The sequence below is a fragment of the Amborella trichopoda genome, chromosome 3, assembly GCF_054954075.1.
Source record: "Amborella trichopoda isolate Santa Cruz 75 chromosome 3, AtrichopodaSantaCruz75HAP2 v2.0, whole genome shotgun sequence".
NCBI lineage: Eukaryota > Viridiplantae > Streptophyta > Magnoliopsida > Amborellales > Amborellaceae > Amborella > Amborella trichopoda.
This window is the reverse complement of record NC_142338.1, coordinates 49,214,682-49,241,340: the sequence shown is the minus strand read 5'-3', so window position 1 is coordinate 49,241,340 and position 26,659 is coordinate 49,214,682. Positions and strand designations below refer to the sequence as shown.

Sequence of the window (26,659 nt, the reverse complement as noted above, 5' to 3'; positions counted from 1 at the left end):
GGCTCAAAGTGGCTCATAATCCTCTTCAAGCCTGGAACATTGACACTTTTAAGAAGATACGAAATGCCCTTGGGTCCTTTATTGTTGTCCATTGGAGATCTGCTAGTTCCCTACCTTTGGGCACCATCCAGCTTCTGCTTCAGACCCCTTTCCCCTTCTTACCCCCCTTTCTCTGGCAGGAGGTTAATGGGCTTTTCTTTCGCACTGTCATATCCTGGTCTTTGGGTTCCCCCACTCTGCCATCTCGCCATTCTCAGGACCACGCTTTCTCCTTCGCTGGTCCACTTTCTCAGGACCACATCAACAGTGACTCTATGCTCCATAGTGGCTGGACCACCGTTTCACGCAAAAACCCATCTCGGAACAATCATTGCCATTGGTCCCGTCATCGTAGGGCTAAACAAGGTCCTCAGACCCATCCTAAACCCAAATCTCGTAACATGGACCGCACGGCACAGCTAGGGCCTTTAAAGCTTGCATGCGTCAACATCCAGGCCTCCTCCCCACAACCACGCGTCCACGCCCCAGATGGCCACTCAGGCATGCGTTGTCCGTCTCAACTGCCTAGAGCTCACGTGTCGTCATCCCTTGCGGCCTACCCTGGAACGACACGTGCCTCCCTTGAACCGACAGGGCGGCTTCCTCATCAAGCCACAGACTTTGCCCTCCAGCTTGTCCCCTCCTCGTGTGATGTAGCACTGACGCATCCCGTAAGCTCTCCCTCTTCCTGCAATCTTCGGCCCTCTCGTGGCAATGAGGTCCTTTGTGCATGCTCGAACGTCTATCTCCCTAAAAGCGATGTGACCTCTCTCGCCTATCCCAAGAACGGGATGCCTGATAATCTACAAATGGCACTTTAGAAGCAGCCCCGTGACCAGCTTTTCCCCTTTTCTGCTTACTGAGAGGGCTCTACCTCTTTCGCCATGCCTTCCCCTTATTGTGAGCGCTCCTCCTCTTCCGCCCCCCACTCTTCACTAGTCACCGCAGCGGACCCCTCTTCTGCTCCCCTTACCGAAGACTCTTCCCCACCTCTCTTCATTTAACCTCTCTTCTTGCTACCTCTGTTTTTTTAGACCGCTTTTAGACATAGTATTTTTTTTTTTAATTATTATCCAGTTCTTAGCAATACATGATTTTTTGACACACCGAGCACCTGGTCTGTGGGCTGCCGACGTGACCATATATACAATTTAATATAATGTCACCCATTCTCAGAAAAAAAAATGCATCCAATGTAGTAAGAGAAACCATGAAAAAGATACATGAAAAAGATACTCACAATGCCTACTTTACTACTGCTTTATCAATGCACTATGGGCAGGTCATTTCAACTCTTTTGTCGCGCACTTATCTTTCCATCTCATAACATACACAAATATTGGCCATAATTACATATATACACATAAAGAAACATTAAAAGTATGCAACTGTAACAACTGTAATTAATGAAGCACACCCACAGGCACATGTAAAGAAGCATTTTAAGTAAATGCCAGAATAATTACAAACAGGCTCACAAACACAATCCCATACAGGTGTATATATAATGAAGAAAGTAGAACTATAAACCAATCAAACATGGGAAATCGACGTCCTTAGGGTCATCAGTGTCCATTGAAGAGTAATGGAGACAATGGGACCTGCCACAGGGACCATGTCTCGTTATGAAACACCTCGCTCTCCATTACTGTCCATCATTATGATAGATGGTAATGACCAAAAGTACTATGAGTTTTATTAAGTCCTCTAGATTGTTGTATCCTTCCCCATAAACAGATATAAGCAGACACATATATGTACTTACTCCAGAGTCCTTAAAGGACTGTGGTTTTATAAATGTCCCCGAGATTGTAGTAAACTTTCCCATAGATAGACACAAATATCTCTGCCTTTGTGTGAATATATGTTGTTTCTACATGTAGGGTTTTGCGAACCTATATGCACAAAAGTTTACTGTTTGCACATATATGGAGTACAGTTTCTTGAATCTATATTGGCTTTGTGGACTCATTTCTCCCGAAGAAAATCACAAGGACCCTTTCAATGCTCATGTTTTCGCTCTAATAGAAAGAAAATACAGAAAAAGGAACCTTGGAGAAATTTCATCAATACATCAAGAGCGTATTGTCACACCCCAAAATGCCTTGTACTATATGTGTACACTAGCCAATTTTTTATCACTTGGGCCAGAAGGTTATAGAGAACTCTAGGGCGAGGGTTCTAGTGGGTTTCTAGATGTATCCTAAGTGAAGGTTGTGTAGAACACTCTAGAACTATAGAGGCTAGAAGGTTCTTAGCCGTCGGATGTATGCCTTGTGTAACAATCATGACCGTCAGCTGTAAGGCCAAGAGCCTATATAAAGGGGAGGACCTCTCATTTGTAACATACCTTAGAAGAATGAAGACCTCAGACCTTGTAAGCTATTGAGCATTAGTAGAATACAAAGCTCTTCCTATTTTACTGTGTCCCTCTCGCTCTTGTATGTACATGACTACTCTCTCTTGTGCGTGTTGCACACTTATATCAATTGTGCTATGGTGTGGGTGGTAATCACTAGTGTTGGCCATCTTATCATGCCTGTTGGTGCGCACTTATGCCAGTGGTTCGGACGCCTGAGTCGTCCTTAACGGACCAAGGAACAGGAACCGCACTCCCGAAGCACGGGGCTTTACGAAGGCTGTGACAATATAGACTCTTGTGAACAATATCTTAACTGTCGAGGTGAACATTTTACTGCCTGTATGGAAAGCATTATTCCCCAAATATTTATGAACGAAACAGTATTATGACCTCATTGAAAAATAGTAATAAAGAGATTAACAGTAAGAAGAAAAATCCTGCTTACCTATGGGTTAAAAATTTGAGGAAAGAAAGAAATATTCCTGAAGAAGTAATGATGAAAAGAAAGATTCCAAAATTATTATGTGATTCCAAAATTATTATGTGCTCAACTCAGGACACACACTTTCATTGACATTCTACCTTCACTTTTGAGTTATAACATACCCAGGCTTTCAAAAATTCAAAAGAAAAGTACTTCCCTAGATATTTAACACATGTAGAAATAGGGTAAAAAAGTCAGAAGATGGGCAAAACATGATGCAGAAAACTACATACCAATCATCCCTCCTCCAGCAACTTGTCCATCAAGTTCACTAGGTCCACCACTTCCACTTCCTAATTCGCAGGGAAGATTGGCATCACCATATTCTGGACCACCTTCACTAAACTTCCCATTATAATACCCGGCACCACCACTACCACCATGACCACCACCGCCTCCAGCTCCATATTTTAGAAATTTTCCCTTACCAATGCCTTCTAAGCAACCTAAAAAGGAAGGCAATAAAGGTCAGAATGATAGCAAATTGGATAGAAAGTACACTTGCATTAGTAATTAATTATATCGGACAACAAAGAAAAAAACTTAGGGATGTGAAGTAATGGATATAAATGTTACCCAATAAAACGAATCAGACACACATCAGATTACCTAATTCAGATGCACTTATCATGCCAGAGGGTTCGATGACAACAGTCCTTGCTCTATGAATATGAAGAATACTTCCTTTAACAAGACCGCTGACTGTGAGGTCCTCGACACGGCATATCTACAAGGATATTAACAAACTAATAAGGATCAACTATAACTGGTAATAAAAATCTAACATGAAACTTCAATAAATTCATAATAGTGAAGTTTCCAAAGAAAACTGTCAATGCGAATAGAACATCACACACCGTTTAGCCAATTGATATGCACTTAAGGAAGAGCATAGAATTCTATTCACTTACAGCATAATCAGTCTCAGTGACTGATAAAATAACACAGAAATGGCACATTGAGAACCATGTGAGTGTGTGAATTGTGTTTTGGAAATGTTGATTTTATGACCCATGGCAAAAATCCAAGAAAACACACCACAAAACTTGAATTAAGGAGAAACTTTCTACATTAAGCTGGGTTCAATCAGGACCTTACTCCGCATCTTTTATAAGCAACTCTGACAATATCCCATGTTTTGGTGGGCGATACACCTCCAGTTTGACCCCAAAAGTACAAAAATAAGGAAGAATTTGAACAACGAAATACCAAATACACCGAACAAGGAATATAAGCTTGTCTACCTTATACCATGAGGAAAGCTGGCAATGAACCTCTCTTCAACTCTCACTTGATTTTGCTACCTGAAGGGAGCTTGGATTGCATCCATTGTTTTTAAATGTGACCCCATCCCACATTATGAGACCTAAGGCGCATCGCATCGAACCACATATGCGCCTTTGGGTGATGCTCCCACATATGCATGCAGGACCCGCATATGCAACGCACTATGCATGCATAAGTGGCCCAATGCTCGTAAGTGAAAAGGTCGCCCACAAGAGTCAGTGAAAAGCTGGTCTACAAGCATGGGCAAAAAATGTAACGCACCCTCCCCCTTCCCCCCTATGGCCGCCACAAAGTGAGGGGGAAACCGTTTGGGGGATACATAACCTCCCCAAAACTTCATTAGAACCACTTTTGGTGGCTCTTTGATGATCCAAAAAATAAAATTGTATTGTGAATTTTCTTGAATCCGAAGTTTTTGAAACTGTTAAAGATTATTTTTGTTATCCATTGATATTACCTTGGGCATTATTTTGAAGGTGTTTGGGTGTAGATTCACCAACTAATCGTGGGTTGACCGAGAAGAAATCAAAATTTCTTTCGATTATTTGGCAAGTTTCATTTCCTAATATTTTCTATTGGGGCAATGTCTTCGTCATATTCAAGCAATAAGGATCCGGCTGGGATATGCCAAACCCATAAATCCAAAAGATCAAAATTGTGCTATCTGTACTTTTTGTGGAAATACATATATGGCGAGTATTTTACAGCAAAAAGAATACAGGCTGGAATTGTTGTAGCATGCCCACAAGCAACCAATGATATCAACGAGGAGATTAGGGAATATATGGATAGCCTTTAAAAGAGAGAGAGAGAGAGAGAGAGAAAAGAAGAAAATAGTACAAAAGGAAATATTGGAGAAAATTGAATTATTTGATGATGACAATGAAGAGGCACCGGATGTTGGAAGTAGGCATAGGGTGATTACAAGAAAGAGGGCATTATTGGTGTTAATGTTCAACAAAAAAGATCTCTCCCTAAGGGGCCAATGGATGCATTTTGCACCCCTAACTCCGAAGTTGTGGTTTGCGAAAGGAGGGAAAAAACAAAACAAACCACACTTGAAAATAGATACAAGAAAGAAGAGAGGGTTAAGGTAAGCAAATACATTGCGAAGTGGTTTTATTTGGCCAGTATTTCTTTCGATACAGTAAACCTCGATAGTTTTAAGGTTATGGTCCAGGCAATTGGGCAATTTGGCCCAGGTCTCAAGTCCACTTCATTACATGAGTTTAGGGAGCCTCTTTTAAAGTATGCTGCAAATGAAATTAAAAAAAAATTGAGTTCTCAAAAAGAAGGGTGGGAGAAGTATGGGGTGACCATCATGTGTGATGGAAAGTCTCAAGCATTTGCTGATTTTTTTCCTTAAATGTCATTTAGTCACTTTTTTATGTGAAATCTATTGTTGCAACAGACAAATCACATGATGCCACATACTTGAGTGAGTTGATGGATGACATTGTAGACTTTGTTGGGAAGGAACATGTGGTACAAATTGTCACTGACAATGGTGCCAATTACTTCGCATCTGGATATATTTAGAATTTAAAAAGAAGTTTTATCTATATTCATACCATAATCCTAAGCATGATGAGGGAGTTTACAAAGAAGAGAGAGGTAGTGAGAGTAGGAGTGACAAGAAATCCAATGGCATTTCTCACACTTCAAAGCCTATGCAAGCCAAAAGGTGCCCCAAGGACCATGTTTACTTTGGAGAAGAGGAATAAAATTAAGTGGTCAAAGCATCGCGATGGGAGAAAAGCTTAGCATAATGTCCTTAATACATCTTTTTAGAACGAAACATATTATGCATTGGATGTTTCCTGACCTTTAATGAAAGTGTTTCAATTGGCAACGGTTTCAAAAAAAAAAAAGTGTTTTGATTCGTTGATCATGAAGGAAAGCCCGCCATGAGCTACATCCATGAGGCAATGATTAGAGAAACAATGAGATCAAAAAGGTTCTAAAGAATTATCAAAGTGAATACAAGCTTATACTTGACATTGTTGATAGGGAATGGAATAACCAGTTTCACTAGCCCTCCATGCAGCTGATTACTCTTTTAATCCATCTCTACACTAAAAGCACCCATTCATTGAGTAAGAACATATGATACATGGCCAGTTCTTAGATGTGCTTGAGGGGCTTGAGGGGCTGGTGAGTCCCTGACCCAACTATCTAAGATGAGATCCAAAGATATGAATTGATAAAGTTCAAGTGTGCACTGGGAAACTTTGGAAGAGACATCGCAATTCCAAACGGGGATACTACACAATCAAGTAATCAAAAAGGTAAAAAGCACCTTTTCTATTTTACAATTTTACTTATATAGTTCCATTATAAATAAGGGGAATGATCCAATATATTTTCAATAGACCATGTTACAGTGTATTGGAGTACTTATGCCCTTTCTTTTATAAAATACCTATTTTCTCCCTTTCTCTCTCTCACTTGTGCCAACCAACTATCACCCAAGAGAACTCTCCAATGATCCCCAGATCTTTAGTGACTTAACCCAATACCTTAAACAATCCTTCCTCCCTCTCCAGCAAGGATACGAACGTTTCTTATCTTTTTCCTTTTTTCCTATCCATAGGAAAACTTCTTATGAGTGTGCAAATTGTTGTAGCTTTGATGGAGCCGAAATAGCACTGATTTTATCTATCTTCTTGCTCTTCTCTCTTTTATTTGACAAGCTTTTTCCTTCAAGAATTTGTAATCATGCGTCTAAAACCGATGATTCAACTAAGATCAACCACTTAAGACTGATTGTCTGTAATCTCCTCACACCAGACACGTACTCAATTATTAGAGAGAAAATAGTACAAGAGAGAAATGAATGGGAAATTAGTAGCATGGAAAGTGAGAGAATTAGATGATAGAGAAACAAGCGCGTAAATCCATTAAACACTTTCTCTTCATCAAAGACACACTTGGCTCTCATTGACCTTTACCTTTGTTTTCTATTATTGGAGAAAACCACACAATTACATGCTTTTGCATGTGCGGGTCAACTGGTTGCTGTCTCTAAAATTATTCTCTCACTGAAAATGGCTGATTTTGTGGGTAGGAACAACTGCCAAGCCCCACAAAGCGGTTGCTTAGTCTTTGTAGCATTCTCTGGAAACTTTTCAAGAGAGTTATGTGTACCTTAATGATTTGGGTTTTTTTTTTTTTTTAATATATTATTCCCGTGATTTTTTCTCTCTCGATGTCTCTTTTAATGTAAGAGATCTCTATATGTAGAGGATAGGATTTTCGTGTAGGATTTCTTTGTTTTCGGCCCCATCTCTGTTTACTTTCTCTCTGCTCTCAATTCACCGAATCCACAATCAAATTTTCTCTCCATAATCTAATAAAAACTGCCAAAATTCATTGTCCATTGATCCACATGAGCACCCAAATTCGTCAATATCTTCAGCAACTTCATAAAAAACCCCAAAATCCATGGTCCATTGATCCTCATGAGCTCCTACAGAGTGCAAGAAACAGATAGGGGAGGGCAAAAAGGTAAAAATACATTGAACACAAAAAACCTATTAACAGGTTCTCCAAGTTAAAGTGTTAAGATCTTTTCGCAATAAAAATGGACAGTCCTAAACTCACATATACTAGCACTGTGTATGGAAGATATAAAGGTTCATTCCCCTATAAATAATTATCTAAAATAATGTGTAGTTGCATATGGAAGTGTGACACAACATCTTCAACATCGCTATTCGATTGTTGAGCCTCAAATGTAGTTCATCCGGTTGCGAACCCAATTAGAGACCATTTGAGAATGTAGGTCCTTATTTGTTGGTTCTCAAAATTCTAGAATCTAAGAAGACTAGAAACGGACATTTTTGTCCTTTGCTTGTTTCCTTGTCTTGTATCATAGGTATATACCAAAAAAGAAATAGGCTCGAGAAAAAGAAGTTGAATTATCTCGTGTGTGTGTGCAATACAATAGCACCTTAAGGAGAGGTACTTAAAACGCATGGATGTCAACCCAATTTGATTGGATGATGAGTGGACTGCAGATCTACAATCAGAGCATGTATTCGAGGTTGAGGATCTTAATCTTGGTATGATGCCGAGCAAGCCATAGGAGCTGGAGAAGAAGTAAGGCTTAACACTAGAACGCAAAGAAAAAATATGGGTCCAGTCGCACATCAGTTCCAAAGGTCAAGGGGGTAGAGGCCAACTCAGGGGAGACCAAGGAAGATGAAGTATGTGTGGATCAGGTCGATGATAATAATAATGATGTTGGGTTTTGGTGGCCATTTAAAGCCCTTAGAAGAGCATGTAACCAATTTTATGATAGTAGAACAAAGAACTCTAGTGGGAGTATGGTCCAGAGAGACCGAGGTTGGCAATATTGTTGCCGAGACTCAAACTAGGTTTGACGAGCTAGGCCAGTTGAGTACTAAAACCCTAAGATACCTGAGCATAGAGCACAACCGAGAAGGGTTTGCAGGGTTATCCCTAGATGAGGTCAAAGATGCCTAGCGTAATTAGCCAACGGACTGTGTGACCCTTGTGTATGATTGGTAGGCCCAAAAGGACAAGGGCCAAAGGCCCATCATAGACCATCACACCACATGTACACATGATAGACGTATCGTGAAGCAAAGCATCATTGAGGGTGATGCATGTACATGTACGAGAGATAACCCCCATGCACCAATTGCGATTTATGTGCACAGGTCTGTGTGACCTAGAACTTGTCCCTAGGGGGGAATCCATAATCCATAGACTAGGATTGTGTCCCCTCACCTATTGGCTGACTTTGATAGCCCAATCATGAACCCCTGTGATGGACTACGAGTTATAGGAACTGCTGGGTCAGTTTGAGAAAGTGAGCATGGCTCATGGTCTCTAGTAGAAGATGGAGTGCTTCAGTAATTTCGCATTTTCCATAAAATAGTTGGATTAACTGAATCGGGTGGTCTAACTAGTAACCGCCCCGTTAGATCGCAACCAACAACTAGCCGGTTCCGGTTTCGACCGGTTTTGGTAACCGACCGGGTATTTTTAAAGAAATTTTAAAAGATATATAAAATCCCAAAAAATAAAGGACTTCGTTTGTAATGCATTTTTTAATGTTTTCTATCACTATGGCAAAGATTGGAAATTGTTTTGGCCACTAATACTTATTTTTATAATTTCTCATCTTTTTTAAAAAATTCAAAAATACCCCTAAGCACAAATCGATCCTTTAATATCCATTTTTTCATTAATTTTCAACTTCATTTGGATGTGCTTTGTTTAATAATTCTTTAAATATACTTTTCATATTTTATTAGATTTTTTTGTATTTTTTTAACACATTTTTTACTGCCCGGGACTTGCCTGGTCAGAACTGTTGAACTGGCCGGTTTACCAGTTTGGCCAATTGAACCGCTTCCGGACCTATGTCCAGTTAACCGTTCCGGTTCAATTTTTCCTACACTGGTTGGATCCAAATCACATCAAATTAATAAAAAATAATTAATTTGACCATAAATGATTTTTAGATTAATAAAATGAATTTTTTAAAGTCTCTGGATATTTTATTTTCTCAAAACAGATTCATAAATAGGCTTAAACTGAATTTTCAGTATTTCTGTATTCACAAACAAAAATAAAATAGTAAATAATGATTTGTAAAAATCATTTTCATAAATTTGAAATTAATAAAACACATGGGGGCCCATTATACTCCATAGGCCCCACAAAAATATGGCATGTGGGAAGGAGCGTGGGGCCCCCTTGGGGCTCCATGGATGGCAAGCCCCACATAGTGCAACTTACTTCTATTTTGTGGCATGCAAGTTGGCCACTCAATCAATTTAAAAAAAAATAAGGAACGTTTTGCAATGAAAGATATTTTGGCTATTCAAATAGGCATGTGTAAGAAAATTAAGAAAATAAACGAGAAGAGAATTGAAATTTCTCTACACCATATATTTGATGGGATTGGGTTAAGGAAGTTGAAGGATAAGGTTCTGGCACCTTACATTAGATCATGATGGCTGATCCATGAATTGTAAGGCTAAAATCTCTCACCCCACAGGTCACCTTTGATCAATGCTCTAGATATAATCTCCATAAGGATGGCTAACCTTAGAAACCCTAACTCTAAACATGAGCCTATATATATTCTCATTGTGGGGGCCCAAAAAGTTACATCTCTCTCTCCCCTCAAAGAAGCCTCACGCCACTCTTTCTCCCTAATCTCTCTCATCTCTCTAGCCTCCCTCAAAAGTGTGGAAAAAAAAATTATTGATAGAGAGAAAAGAGGGGCACACCCCACACACAGAGCCTAGAGGGGCACGCCCCATTCACATTGATTGTAGGCTAAAGTTTGTTCCACCTTGCTCTCACCATTGAAAGGTTTCTAGCCAAGGCTTCTTATAGTTCTAAGATCTGAGAAGGACCTTGATCCCGTGCGCCATCGGAAGCGGAGACCTGCAGTGGGGTGTATCAAGTCCAGTTGAGGTAATCTTCTGGCACTTTATTTTCTGTTTTATACAGTTTGTGTTTATTGTTCCCAAGTGAGCTTTATGTAATTTTATTATTAAAATAAAAGAATTGTATTAAGTGGCAGCAAGTGATAATCCATTTGTGATTCATCATTTATTTTGAGTCTATTTTGTATTATTTGAACCTTTGTAAGTGTTCAAACCGGTTAAGAAAAGAAAAATTTGAAACTAAATACACTATCCTAGTTCACCCTGTACAACTTTCAAATGCTGCCTCTACATCCACGAGTTCGGATGTGAGAGATGCGCATGCACACATAGAAGGCCCACATGACTTGTCTGATTGAGAGTTGATATAGAGACTAGAGACTTGAAAGTTGACTAACTAGAGACTTGAAAGTTGACTATCTTTTGTTCTTTGTCTTTATAAACTTTTGGTGGTTGTATGTATCTTTGATGTTAGAATTTTAAAGTTTGGAATTTTGGTTGTTTATGCGAACTCTTGAAGTTCAAAATTTTGGATATGTTAATTAAGATGGAATAGATAGCTTTGTTTTAATCGAATAGATAGCTTTGTTTTACATGTTAGCTGTATTAAAGATTAGCTACCAATCCTACTACTCTTTATCAGCCTAACAGGGAACTTACCAGCCTTAGACAACTAATATTTTGAGATAAATGAATAAATTAAAGTACCTAATATCACATAAGTCATATCTATCCTTTTTTATGCATTATTCAATTTTTATGATTTTTTAGAAATTTTTAAATTTAATGATCGCATCAGAAGTGATGCGCCTGCATTTAGGCTACATCGCATTGTCCCTAGTCAAATCATGATCGCATCCTGCATTTTAAAACATCGATTGCATCCCACTTGGGTTTTGGCTCCTTCAGTCTTTGAGATCCTCTCAACTCTAATCTCTAGCATAACCATTTGATTTCCCCTGAAATTCACCTTGCTAGGGAAATTCCTAACACTCTCACTCTTTACTCAAGGCAAGGACTAGCCCAAGTATTAGCACAAGAGTTTTATCAAGAACTTAACCCCCAGAAATAGCGAAGAGCATGGGGTATTGATACAATTGGGGGTAAAGTTAGCCTTTGTGCACCATTACTACATCTAAGGGGCACGTTAGTTACATGTTCAGAATGAAATGTCGATACTTTGCCCTTGACATCTAGGTTTCAACTTCTATCATCAATTTGCCCCTTTAGTTTGGCCAAATTGCCACAGTTATGGGCCAAATTTGTTCCAAAAGGTTGATGGAGAATTGACTTATGAACCATTTGGCTCAAATTTCATCCAAAACCCCCTCACATTCGTGGAGTTATGGATGAATAGTTGCCCAAAGTCAAGCCGCAATAGACCCTATTTTTGCCTTGAATTAAGCATTGATCCACTCTCAAATCTTCGAGCCAATGATGCCATGGGCTATATAGGTTTTTAGCCCGGAGAAAGGAGGGTTGTGTTAGATGGGCAGTTAACATAAAATTTTTGCCACATCTATTATGTAAATCTTGAACCAAATATGGCAAAACTGGTTGTGCAACCGACCCAACATAGTTGGGATGAGGCTCAGATGATGGTAATGAGGAGGAGGAGGAGGAGAGAAGGCATAGAGGTCATGCAGCCTAATGCAGGCAATTGCCCCTTTGTGACCTTTGATTTGTCATTCGATCTGGTATATGATCTTGTAATAAACCCCTTGAATATTTATATGAGCTTATAGGGGGAATAGTGAGGAGCATTCCCTCCAAATTTCAGCTCATTTCATCAAAGAGTTGAGAACTCAAAGAATAACGCCCCGAGGAATCAAAAAACTTAAAGGCTCCAAGGTCACTGGCTCACTACAGCCTGTGTGTCGTTCATATCTAGAATTCCAATCACCAATGTGAATAGTATTTCAAACGTCAATGTAAGTTCGAACGTCAATGTAAGGACCGTGTTCTCTTCGAAATATGGGTCAAATGATGCCCAATTGATCAGATAATCTTTTAGGTGACCTTGGGATGACATAGATTACAATCCTACCATCTTCCACCTCAATCCGAGATCATTTCTTATGGGTTGCTTTGCTAATCAGACCTTTTTTTTATGTACTGGTTGTATGAATAGTGACCGTCAGCGTGAATAGTACTGATTGTATGAATAGTGACCGTCAGCATGAATAGCCACCTTCAACTTTGAAAAACTGGGTTCATATGATGTAAGAATGCCCAGACGTTTGGAAGATAGGTTAAGGGCACCCTAGATTAAACCATAGTTGTTGGGTGTGGGTGCATTCCCAGGAGTGGGAGCTGGCTCGTGTCCGCAAAACTGTGGATTTCTGGAAGCTCCTTATAGTTAGGATCATCATTCGTAAGATCCTATATGAAGGAAGTGCGATCCTTGTCACAAGGGAGCACAATTCCATGAGGAAGGAATCGCAATAGTAAGTTTTAAGGGATCGCAAATGATGTGTGGGTTCACAGTGTCATTGGGTACAAACCTGAATCAACAGTGCCGAATAGAGAAAACATCATATGCATTGCATCCTACACTTGAGAATCGCGGTTCAAACCTGCTGGGAACGAGGATCACAATATAGGGATCCACGTTCCATCCAAGATCCCTAGCTGGAATCGTAGGATTGAGGTTCCGGAGCGGATCCGTGACCTTTCCTATGAGGGTCCAGCAACAATGAATTAAACTTCCACCCATTTTCTCCTTATTTTGACCGGGGTGTTTCATGGTCTACAGTTAACCGCTGCCCAATGATCCAAAACCCTTGATTTTTGGTGTCGGGGACTCTCTTGGCACATCTTAAGGACCCTTCAATTTTTCCATCGCATTCAGGAAGCATTTGGAGGTCCAGGGTGTGTTATTTCACATGGCTGGAAACTTGGCTTGTATCATGTGCCCATTTCCTGTTTAGTTGGTGATCCGGCTTTCGCAGATGGTCTACCACAAATGCTTGGTCTACCTTGTAGTTTAAGGGCTTGTTGAGACTAGGTTCCAATGTCTATCCCTGGGCTTTGTATCCCTGTTGTCAGGAAGAGTTGCCCACTTTTATCTAGTCCTAACCTTCAAATATATTTGGTGCAGGTGGTTTGGGAGGTTTTGATTCAAAATACACCCAATCACCATGAAGGTCCCAATAGCGGTCATGATACTCTCCTGGCAAGTAGCAGCCAGGGTTCTCCATAAATGTCTGCATAGAGAATAGGACGTAGTAATTTAGCCCCAGGTAACATCATCCTACATCTTATGCAATCGAAAGCAAAATAAGTTCTTGCCTACCCCCCATGTAAGGTGAGTCATCCCTGGCACCCAACTGGGAGATCTCTGGTGACAACTAGTAGTCTGGTACCCAGATTTCTTGGCTCACAAAAACATGTGCTTGACAAAGTTCAATAGAACACAAGCAATTTTCCCAGCAACCGGCAATAATGTGCTACTTCTGATAACATATACAGGTCCATTCCAGTGACCCATTACCATATACTCATAGGATAAAAGAGAGATATGTAAAACACAAGGAGATAAAAGTATGACTTGAACACATAAAAAACAGTACCGTGAAAGAAAGTTCCAGTAATCACTTGGCCAAATACATAGAGAAAAACACCTAATAGTCATGGGTGTGAAATAAAGTCATGATTAAAATAGTTCCTCCCATAATGAGAAACAGCAATCAAGTCTCATGCAACGAACCCAAAAACTCTAAGTCTTAAAGTTTCAAACACAAAAAAAAAGAGGGGGTTCAAAGAAAGACTTCTATGAATCCATGAAAAGGAAATAACTCTTTTGTGGAAAATATAGAAATGATAAGAGGAAAAGACCATAAATGTTGCTGCAATAAAATAGTCAACTTCAGAAACACCAAAATTATGGACAATGTCATTGTAGAATAGTTGACACAATGCAGTAGTCCATAGTCGAGAACAAATACTTACTTGAAGTGTGAAAGATGATGAGCTGTTCACATGGCAGTCATCTGGAGGATTTATAATCTCTTCAGGACATGACCGACTTTCACAATTTGATTCTCTGACAGAATTGCAACAAAAATCCAATTAGGGTTCAGTAAATATAAGAATGCAGCTACTCAATATTGAATAATGGAAGATATATGAAAGAACATAACTCCAGAAAAGAATTGAAACAATCATACATACAAGCTCTTTCCAAATTCATCATCTAAGGGAGCCTGAAGCAAGGAACCACGACCAACCTGCGCATTCAATTGCATGAATTCTTAAGATTCCCCAGTGGCACACAAGTGCTAACATGAAAACAAGCGATAAGAATTCTTCTACTTTTTCTTAGTTGATTCTGTTTACTAAATAATCGAGACACTTTAAAAAAAAAAGGCTCCTGATTCGACAATTATATTCCACAAAATGCATTTGATTTTTTAGGATATAAGTAGGAATTCTCTAAATATGTTGATCACATATGTTCAAAAGACAGATTCAATAAAAACAGGCAAAATACAGAGTGGCATATGAATCAAATACAATTTGTCCAATCAAATTAATGAAGGAACAAATTGAACTATTATGGTCTAATAAGGGTGAGGACCTTAAACTTTGTCATAACCGTTGCAAGCCCAGGTAAAGGAGGTGGATCGCGTTACGTAGGCAGCCAACATAAAACTTGACACCACATCTTATCATGAATAGCCAACCCCAAATAATTGGGATAAGGCTTGGATGATGATGATGATGATGATGAACAAACTGAACTATTATGAAACCAAATATGACACTTGAGATGAAACTTGATGACATGGGGTCTTGGAAATGGCAAATTAGATATATATGATACATTACAATAGAGCAAACATATTATGACTTTAAATGCAGATGTTGCATGTATGTGAAGATATATACACATACAAACATACATACATATTACATTGTTTACTTATCAAGTCTCATAGACCAATCAGACCGCATACACACTGTAAGTTAAACTCTCACCGACCCCAAATCAAGTTTCAAGCTTTAGAACATGGAATTTTGATCAGCTTATAAAATTTCACAAGATCCTGGTATCAAAAGGTCATGTGAGGATAACATCTGCTTTAAATTATTTCAATATTGACCAGAAATAGGATCACACCACAGAATAAAAAAGATAGCAGCATCCTTTTTGTGGGAGAAGAAAATTAGTGATTTCCACGTGAATGCAGCGCAGTTGTGTGGTAATGTACAGATTACAAATCTTTACATGTTATGCCTTGCGTCTTACAGTGATGTTGTAAAAGAGGGACAAGAAAAGTCGCTGGCCTTTAATTGCATCCCCATGACCAGATAATCTCAGAAGCCCTTGCCCAAATAATCCTAGGACTGCATTTGAACTAATGACTGAATTCTCCTGCCAATGCAAGAAAGAAATAATCAAGGAGCATAGAAATTCACTGGTTCTCAAAGCAAAATATTATGATGCACCAAGAGCTTGAGGAATCTCCACACAGACATACCCTAAGGACAATCAGATTCCGGGCCTCAAGTGAAGAAGCTCCAACACTACTATCGCTCCCACCATCAATTTGGATTTTTGAGTTCCACATTAGTAACATCTTTACAGACATCCTAAATGCACCATACACCTTCAAGAATGCAAAGAACAATTTCTTAAATAATCCATAGGATCTACTTCAGTATTATTAATAGCCAGCAATCAGAGAATAAAAAGACATGATATCTAGATGATTATGCTCCTACTATGGTGAAAAGTTGAATTGTCAAACAAACTACATGCCTTAATAGTGGAATCGCTCAGTAGAAGCTCCTCTGCAACCAACTCAAATTCAGAGAATGGATAATCAGCCAATCCAAAGCTGAGGCTGCCCTCGTAAAGTAACCTGATTTGGCTCCTCACCTTAAAAACAAAAATACAGTAGGACAATGAAATTTCAGCATGTAAAGCAGTCATTTATTATGAGAGGAACCAAAAATTCAAAAACCTGCATCACAGGAAAATAGACGTCACATGACATTAAACCTCCTACTCAACAAGATTAAAGTGAAGAAAAAAATATTTGTCCCGCACCTGCAGTTAACAGCAATATATCTCTGATTCTCATTCTAAAACTCTTAGTAAAATGTTGTAGATGTTGCAGCTATGAATTATCTAAATAAGTTAACATGTACGTGATAATCTAACTGGCAGCTATGAATTATCTAAGTGAGTTAACATGTACGTGATAATCTAACGGACAACATCATGATGATATACAAGTCCTAACTTGCATGAAAGTCCGATAAGCAAAAAGTGGACATGGATCCAGGAGTGTTTACTCTCCATTGGCCAGCTCGCTTACACTTTAAAGGTATGACTTGTGATCCAAAACAAATTTAGTCAGAAAACTCCCCTTCTCGATTACTCTTCCAAGGAAGAATTTGAGGAAGCATTTTAAATATAAAGTACATCATTGTTCTATAAGTGAAGGTATGGACCTAGTTGGATGCAGTCATTAAAACTAATAATTTACTGTTGTAGTATACTTTTTGCTTGATTGTCAGTTAGTGTAATCTCTTTAAAAGCAGCTTTCGCTTTGTGCAATATAAAGTTATCCTTTTGTCAGGGCTTTGTGTTTTGGCCAGAGAGCGAAGGTCCTCTGAGTTTAGAGAGACAAAGGGATTTGGGGGAAAATTGCATAAACAAGGGCATTTCCTTGTCAGGTGGGTGCAGAAGTTGAACAATAAAATATAAAGCAACAACAATCAAATGAAGAAGAGGGGCAGCAGCCACCTATTCCCCTACCAAAACTCTCTCTCTCTCTCTCTCTCTCTCTCTCTCTCTCTCTCTCTCAAAAACTTGTAATGTTCTCTCACTAGTGAGGAAATGGAGAAATGGGGGCCCAAAAACCATGCAAAGATAATCAGTTGCATCAAAGACGAGAAAAAGAACGCATTTAGATCAGGGTTTGACTGCTCCATATAGGCTGGCATCAAAATCCAACCGAATGGGTCTCCGGATTGGGTGGGGCATGTGGGGATCAGGTGCACCTGGTTGTCTCAGTCAATGACATCATAGGCAGATGCACCTGACTTCTCTCTAATTATTCATGGAAAAGGAAGAATTATTTCCATTTATAGGGAAAGACAGAGAACAGTATTTTGGTCATTCTTTTAATGAAGGAGATTGATGACGTCTAGTAATTCTAAGTGGTATTTTTTTAGGGAGGGAAAGAGAAACGGGTTCTTTTGTTTACGGGTAGGGGGATGGGATTTGAAGGAAAACCTGCAGTTTTGGAGGGTTCACCAGTTGTTCTACTTTTTATTTTCTCTTTCTTGGTCTTTTATAGAGCAAATTAATTCTACATACTAATAGAACCATTGAATAGTAGGGTTTGGAATAAAGGAGAATGGAGGTTTGAAGGTTGGGGCCATGGCTGATTTTCAATGTGCAGAGTTTCAGGTCAGAGTACATAATTATTCCAAATAATATTATACAGAACATAGGGTACCTACTACACAACTAACAAAGACTATTATGTGAAATATATTAATTTTAGACAAAATAGTTGATGTAGGTCAACATAGGATCCCAAGAGTTTTACTTGGACTGCCAGTTTCCATAAAACTTGAATGGAGAAAGAGAGTACAACATGAGTTAATTCCTAGGATTGGAAGTTGGGATATACTTAGGACCTTGTCGGTTTTTTGTTAGGGAAAGTGGGTAGTTTTTAAAGAGTATTGAAAGTTCAAAACATGTATAAAAGGGTTAGGACATGCCATTTTGAACTCATATTATGTTACTTTTATTTTGAGACAGCAGTGTGCTTTTGGTTTGTGGTACAGCTTGGCTCCTGCCAATTTTCTCTCTCTACTGTTTCCATTTAATATATGAGCCTGAGTTCAGGCTTGGACAAGGTGTTGTCTCTATTAGCAGATCCTATTCCGTGGTGGCAAGGAGGGGGGAGGGGTTTGTGGCAATTATGCAATGAACAATGCAAGAGATGAAGAGTTGGAGCCACTTTGTAGGCAAGTGAAACAAAAAATTGCAACTCGAGCGTCCAAAAGCTTACAGTGAATATGAACACAGCCATGAATATTCAAGCGATGAGTCGGATATTGATCCCTTTGCCAATCGGGGTCGACAAAGGGATGACCCGGAAACCAGGCTGCTCGTGAATAACTACATCAAAATTGAATTACTGGAGTTCCATGGCAAGCTTACCCTGAATGGCTGAGCGCCATTGAGAATATTTTGATATCAAAGAAACACTAGAGGAATAATGTGTGAAGCTTGTTGCAAAGATTTTATCTTTGGCAAAAAATATAATCAAGATTGACAAAGAAATTCCTACTGGTCGAATGCACTCAAATGTTCTTTTCACAATTCAATGATCTCTGCAAAGAGAGAAAAGAGTATGGCTCGGTACACCGAAGAGTTTTACTAACTAATGGAACGAAATGACATCCAAGAAACAAAGGAACAACTTGTTTCAAGGTATGTTGGTGGATTGAGGATGGTAATCCGTGATGAAGTGGAGATGAACCGGTTATGATGGATCAATAATGTCTATCAAATAAATAGCTTTGAAAGTTGAGGCGAAACTTTCCCGTGGCAATGCACGGGAGCATGCGGATGTGTGCAGCTTTTTATCCATCCTTACGGGATGAAACTTCAAAAGGACGGGCTTTCAACCTTGAAGGAGGAAACACCAGCAAGGATCTTCCAAAGACCACCACACTGGCCAAGGTGGGTTGGCCCAAGAGGAAAAGAAGTTGAGACAAGTTAACCAGCCTCTTACTTGCTTCAAATGTAGCCAAATTGGACACATAGCAAGTGAATGTCCTCGGCAACAAGTTGACACTCATGCCAACATCGTGGACGAGAGAGCTGAGGAAGAGTTTGTAGATGAAACCGTAGAACCCATCTATGATGATGATGATAGAAATTTGATATGAGAAGAGATTGAACCCAAGGTTGTGAGAGCTTGGTGATTCGCTGAGCTTTAACCACTCCAAAGGTGGACCCCGGCGAGGATTGGCTGAGAACCAACATCATCAAAACTCAAAGCAAAACACGAGGCAAGATGTGCACCGTTGTTATTGATGAAGTTGTGAGAACATTCTCTCACAAGGAATGGTGGACAAACTCAAGATGAAAACTAAAGCACACGCAAGACCCTATCGAATTGCATGGTTCAAGTATAAACGTGACTAAATGTTGCTTAGTTTCTTTTTCACTAGGTAAAAGTTACAAAGATGAAGTATGGTCTGATGCCATTCCTTATGAATTTATGGAACTTACTACTCGAGAGGCCATGGCAGTTTGATAGACGAGTCATACATGACGGTCGCAAAAGCATCTACACATCTGGATGAGTAATGGGCAGGTTGTGCTCTTGCCAAGCAAGGAAGAGAGTGCATCCAAATCTATACAGGAGGACAATAGTAACTTCCTTACCATGTCTAAGGTTGTGAAAGAAAATGATCAGTGGGGTCATGTTTGCATTGATTGCAAAACAGGTCAAACCCACAAGTTTACCTTGTGAGTTGAAGCCCCTTTTGGAAGAGTTCAAGGACATCATCCCCGATGATCTACCAAATGGACTTCTCCCATTAAAGGATATTCAACACCAAATTGATTTGTTAGCCGGTGCTAGCTTGCCGAACAAGGCTCACTACCTTATGAGGCCAATCGAGCATGAGGAACTTTATCGGCAAGTTGCAGACCTACTCAACAGCGGGTTTATCTTTATCCACGAAAGCATGAGTCCATGCACGGTGGCAGCATTCCCAACCCCAAAAAAGGATGGCACACGACGAATATGCGTTGATAGTCATGCTATCAACCGAATCACTATCAAATACCACTTTCCAATACTTAAGGTTAGATGGTATGTTGGATATGTTGAGCCTCCCAAGTGTTTTTTGAAATTGATCTAAGAAGTGGGTACCACCAAATTCAAATTAAGCCGAGTGATGAATTGAAAACTGTGCTCAAGACGAATGAGAATTTATATGGGTGGCTTGGTTTCTCCGCTTTTCCCTCTATCCTCTTTTGCTTCCCCATTGCCTCCTCTCTCTTCCTTCTTTCTCTCTCCGCTGATTTGATCCACATTCCCCTCTTTTTCTCTCCGCTTTTTCCCTCTATCCCCTTCCTCTTCCCTATTAAAGTGTTTCCCTATCTCTTTCCTCTTTCTGTCTCGTCTACTTCTCTCTTCCATCCTTCTCTCTAGGTTCAACAATGGAGGCTCTTCCCTCTTTCTCTCTAGGTTCAACAGTGGAGGCAAGCAAGGCTAGACTGGCCACTGGGAAGGAACATCTTTCCTCTTGTTTCCCTCTCTCTTCCCTCTTTCTGAGGAAGGAACCTCTTCCCTCTTTCTCTCTAGGTTAAGCAGTGGAGGCTCTCTCTTCCCTCTTTCTCTCTGGGTCCAACAGTAGAGAAAAGCGAGGCTAGAATGGCCACTGGGAAAGGAAAGGGTGGGGTGAAGAAGGCGGCGGCTGCAATGGTAAGAATTAATTGTTAATGTTTTGAAGAAGGGAGTAGGCTCCATTTTTAGAGTTTTGAAGAAGGGAAGATATGTCCAAAGGGTTTGATCCCCCTTCAAGTATGGGGTACCTCAAGACTTCTTAACATATATTATATCCCTCTCTTACCAATCAAAGTTATTTCCCTGTCTCTCTAATCCATCTTTAGCTTGTTGAAAAGCAACATCTCCAAACCCGTATCCCTCCCTCTCTCTCTATCATCTTCTTAAGCAGAAAATTAACTCAAAACCCAACCCTCTCTCTCTATAAAAGTTTTGATAGTTAAGTGTTACTTAGTTCAAATAGAGAAAATAGGTTTGATCCCTATGTTTTGTCCATAATTTTATTGGATCCCTCCATTCTTTTCTCACTCTAGTGGAGATGAAAGCTGCTGTTGTCTTATCCTGGAAATAAATCTCAACAAGAAATATGAAACAGTGAAAGAAAAAATGTACTGAAACTCGAGGGTTCTTGTTGTTGGGGTGAGAGAAAGAGATGCAATTTATGGGTTTCTGTTGTTAGAGGTAGAGAAGAAATTCATGGATTGGGTCTTTGTTGCTCTCAACAAGAACCATGAAATCATAAAAGAAAAAAAATTGTACTGAAATTTATGGATTTTTGTTGTCGGAGAGAGAAATAGAGATGCAATTCACGAGTTCTCTATTAGAGAGAGATGAAACTCGTGGGCTGGAGAGAGAGATAAATGAATTCATGGGCTGTTGTTAGAGAGAGAGATGAGCTTGTAGAGAGAGAGGCTTGTGCAATTGGAGCATATAGAGACAGAGGGAAGGTTTTTTCTGAAATATGTTTAAACAAGACAAATGAAATTTGATAACAGAAAGGTAAAAATACTCCCATATATCATCAGCCGATATAATGTGAATACACAGGATTATTCTTCTATTTTGAAATCATCTTCATCAAAACCTTTTCCCAACTAATTGGGGTCAATCATAGTTAGCAAGTCGGGGACTATCAATAAATCGGCTCACCATAAAATCAGAAATAAATTGTTTTTATTTTAAAAATTTGGATGAAAAAATCGGGTCAAAAATACGGATCGGCAAAAATACTACTTGTAAAAATATCGCAAATATGTCGGAGCCTACTTGAAGGGGGATCAAACCCTTTGAGCTATGTTAAATTTGGGATTTTTGATAGGGTAACATTAAATCTATGCTTTGAAAGTTTTCTATCACATGGTTCTTTGTTTCCCTGATCTATTTTTCCTAATTTCTGTAAGATGTTAAATTTTTCCTTAATTTTCCCTAATATGTGTTGTTTTCTCTATCTCTGTTTTTCCCTAATCCATTTGCCCCTAATTTCTTTGAGATGGTTATGTTTCTCTCTTTGTATACCCATGGAGCATTATAAACAGTGATTCAATAACTAGTAAATAAATCATAACAATGAGATTTTTTATAAAACAGGAAAATGGAAATTTCATAAAATAGGAAAATGGAAAATGAATTTTCCCAAAAAAAACTTCAAAGGTTATTAATAGAAACGTTTTTTTACAACGATTTATTGTAAATATCAAAAAATCGCGTTTTAAACTTTTCTATGAAAAAAATGTGATTTTTTACGCTCTTTTGAAAAATTCACAAATTAAAACGGTTTTCAAAAAAACTGCAATTTTTTGAAAAATCAAATAATCTTGTTTTAATTGGCGATTTGCTAACTACACGAATCCCGGTCCACCATTATGCGCTATCAAGGGCCATACCCTCAGTGAGGTAATAAGTCCCCAAATTCTTTCTCACTACTTCTAACCATGTCCTTTTGGGACTACCCCTTGCTCTTTTTGAGCCTTCCACTTAAACTAACTCGCACCTCCGAACAGCTCCTATACTAGGTCTGCACTGCACATGGCCAGCCCACCTAAGTTTACTTTCTCTCATCGCATATTGAAGACACCTAAGTTCTATCGAATGTATTCCTTTCGAACTCTATCTTGTCTTATCTCTCATTCATCTCAACATCCTCATCTCAGCTGCGCTCATCTATGGGTATGTTGTTTTTTTACCGTCCAACATTCCGCCCTATAAAGCAAAGTTGGTCTCACAGTTGTCCTAAAGAACTTGCCCTTCAGCATCATTAATATGCGACGATCACATAAACTCCAGTTGCACATCACCACTTCGCTTACCCAGCTCTAATTCTATGCGTAACATCATCCTCAATCTCTCCATTTTCCTGGATTATCAACCGAAAATATCGAAAGTATGTTCTTTTTGGTATTTCTTGTCCGTCAATCTCAACTACTTCCTCATCTACTCCTATTATTACTAAACTTGCATTCCATATACTATGCCTTAGTCCGACTAATTTTGAAACATTTAGATTCTACAACATCACTCCCGATTTTCATGTTGATGCCGCAATGGGTCTCATCGGGATCTGTTTGACCCCAACATTGTGGATGGTCTTAAAAACACCAACTGAGCAATTTCCCAAGAAAAAAAATGATTTTGAGCACATCTGACAATATATCTAATGGTGCACCAAAGTAGATGGCTACATTTCCTTCTTTTTTTCTTAATCACCCTGTTATCGAAATCCTAGAAAAGCCCTCCTCTTTGTCTTTCTTCTTCACTCATGGACCTCTTCCTCCCTCTCTCTCTCTCTCTAGCAACCTTCCCTGAATATTTATCTCTCTCTTATCTTGTGAACCTCACAAATAAGTTGAAAGAAGAATCATAAAGTCGATTTTTATGATGACATTATTAGAAAAAAGAAATTATACAATTTGGACAATGAAAAAGGTAAGGTGAGGGTTAAACATCCTTTTTTATTTAGCTTCAGGAGTTTCATGGGCTTTTTATGGGACCGGGAGGTTATTGGGGATACTAAGTTTAGAGAGAGGCGTATATGAGTGATCGATCAAGAAAGCAGTCGGAGATTGATTTAGAGGATAGAGAATTAAGTTGGAAGGTGTTTACGTATATCATTCCTCCCTCACTAATTGACTCCTCCGGGAAATGTTGAATAGTAGGGACAGCTCCAGGGGCTGGTGAGCAACGTAATGGGTCTCTATCTGGAAATGAGTACAGTTATGGTGTATTAGAGTTATCCCTTTGCTTCTCCATCGATTTCTATATTATACTTTATTATAGTGCACCACGAACCTGGATTGTTCTATTGTTCTCTTTCTTTCATTTCTCGAATACATATATATATATATGAAGAGACTACGCAACGCCTATAGGCAAAATGCTACAATGATTTCGCCTATAGGCGCATCACCATCCGAAAAAATCAGACGACATGGATAAAACGACGGCCACGGACATGTTAGGTCCGTAACAGTCAAAAATTCACACGGAAGCGTCACGGACATTGCAACGTCTGTTGTGGGACAGTTCAATAGACTGCCACGGAAATAGCAAGTCCGTAGCGAGGTGAAACACTATTCATTTTCCCTTATAGGTGTTTTTAAGACTTTTCTATATATATATATATATATATATATGGAGAGAGAGAGTAATAAGCGTTTTAGTCAGTTTTCTCCTTTAAAAGCATTTCAATAATGCAACCTCATGTGTTCATACTCTTGGGCATTATTATTTTAATTAGTGAGATATATTGACTTCCCATCATTCAATGTAAGACCATGGTCCCTTGTTAATGTAGCACGAGTAGGTTCTAGAAGTGAAATGATGTTAGAATACATCATTGGGGAACAGATCCCACAGCTAGCTTGAGCCACTAGAGACAGATTAGAAGATAAAAGAGTGCATCCATGAAAACAAAAGCTGTTCCTCCTAGATGATGTCGATCAAAAGGAATCTTAAGCAAAATATTACATGGCACTTCTGGCCTTGCTTTAGGATTTAATATACATCAGAACGAACAAAAATCAAAATAATAATAATAAAAAAAAAAAGAAGAAAAGTTCTCAGAGCTAATCTGTTGGCAAGTTTATCAATGTTATCAATGCAAAACCTTATGAGGATGAACAGTGGAAAGATCTTCTGAAGGGTAAAATTTGGAGGACCGAAAAACCTCCCCAAGTGACACCCTTCCTTATGGTATCCAACAGGGACAAGATTCAAACTATTAATCCCTTTACACCAAGCTCATATCCCAACATGAGATAGAGAAGTCTATAAACCATCTCCCAATGCAATACTAAGACACAAGAAGAGCTTTTGCCCTATGGTAGTATTTTAAGTTGTTCGACCATTGTTCCAGTTTACATGATTCGACTGCGGTTTACATGATTCGACTGTCATATGGTATACAAATGGTCACTGATGAGATGGATATCAAGGGTTTCAGAGATAGGCTTTCCATTGTACCATGGATTTGGAGTATGAAGGACAGAGACAACCATATGTTTCAAGAAATTGGTCTAAACAAGAAGATACTTGCTTATACTAATAAATAGGACATCATTATAAATGAAGCGATTCAGTTGTCAAAGGTTTAAAAGGAGATTTGAGTATATCGTTAAAGTCAGACATAGTTGAAGGCTTTCAACTCAAGATAATACCTCGCATGGATCGGAACTGCCCACTCTCCGGAGTTCCCTAAGTACTACTGAGATGAGAGCAGTAAAGTTTATAGCATGTTTGTTTTGAATGAGTCATTCTTGATAAAAGAGAATAGATTCTTTCAAATCAGCAGGCCAGAGTTTTATATTTTACTAGTCGATAGGCATACTTTATGCACAGGAGGTTCTCAATGCCTTAACCAATTGAGGAAAACAAAAGAAAACTATTTGGTATCATAAGGTTCAACAATCAACATACAGTCTTCATTCGTAAAGAGGATGTTTAATATAACAGTCCATGACAGCTCCCAGTATTGGAAGTCCCTGATTAACTTTCTCTAGATAAGGACATCATTCAAGTATCAAAGGAAACAAACATGAAAGTTTAACAAGATCTGGTGCAGCAAGAGCTGGGCCAAGGATATGTAATTATGTCTTTCTAGTGTTCTGCCATTTCAGTATGCTCTGTTTGGTTCTATTTTGTTGAAAAATTGGCACAAGATCAAAACCATATGAAGCCAATCAAAATAAATACAACTAAAAACAACATGAAAGACAGATGCTAATCAAAAAAGCATTCACTTTTTTTTTTTCTTTTTTCTTTGTTTGATATGGGTACATATCGAAAAGGCACTCACTTATAATCAGACTGTTAGGAATAGGAACATCCAACTAGAAACATTGTCAGCTAGAACCTAATACTTCGTATATAGTGCCAATATTTCTTCTATAGTCCCAAGTGATTCTATTCAAGACTTTCCTGGGTAAAATACTTTTGGTAACAAACGCCAACAAGTAGGAGACATATAGCATGTGCTATGGGAAGAGCTTAAAGGATGCATTGACGCTGCTATCCAAATGAAGTAACAAATGATAACAAAAAACACGTGGTTTCATTTTTAATGAGACTGCTCAGTGTTTGGATCATAGTCGTCTGGTGCAGGTGCGTTCCCAGGGGCTCGGGTCCGCGGAACCGTGGATTGTTGGAAGCTCCTTGTGGTTGGGATCATCGTCCGTACGATCCTATATCAAGGGAGCGCAATCCTTGCCATAGGGAAGCGCAATTCCAT

The 26,659-nt window shown here is 39.0% G+C and overlaps 1 protein-coding gene across 5 annotated transcripts in view; it reads right to left on the bottom strand.

Annotated features, from left to right (window-relative positions):
• Window positions 1-26,659, bottom strand: part of LOC18429072 (MraZ) — a 49,215-nt gene that overhangs the window by 9,317 nt on the left and 13,239 nt on the right. For all 5 annotated transcript variants that reach the window (XR_016051433.1, XR_016051434.1, XM_020664201.2 and 2 more), the window contains exons 5-11: window positions 16,368-16,487; window positions 16,087-16,215; window positions 15,855-15,980; window positions 14,777-14,832; window positions 14,555-14,648; window positions 3,495-3,612; window positions 3,119-3,331 (exon numbers count right to left, since the gene is read on the bottom strand). Coding sequence is in view for 3 of the 5 variants with exons in the window: in XM_020664201.2 (XP_020519860.2) it covers window positions 3,119-3,331; window positions 3,495-3,612; window positions 14,555-14,648; window positions 14,777-14,832; window positions 15,855-15,980; window positions 16,087-16,215; window positions 16,368-16,487 (856 nt within the window). In the remaining 2 variants the exon portion in view is untranslated. The remainder of the gene's footprint in view (window positions 1-3,118; window positions 3,332-3,494; window positions 3,613-14,554; window positions 14,649-14,776; window positions 14,833-15,854; window positions 15,981-16,086; window positions 16,216-16,367; window positions 16,488-26,659) is intronic.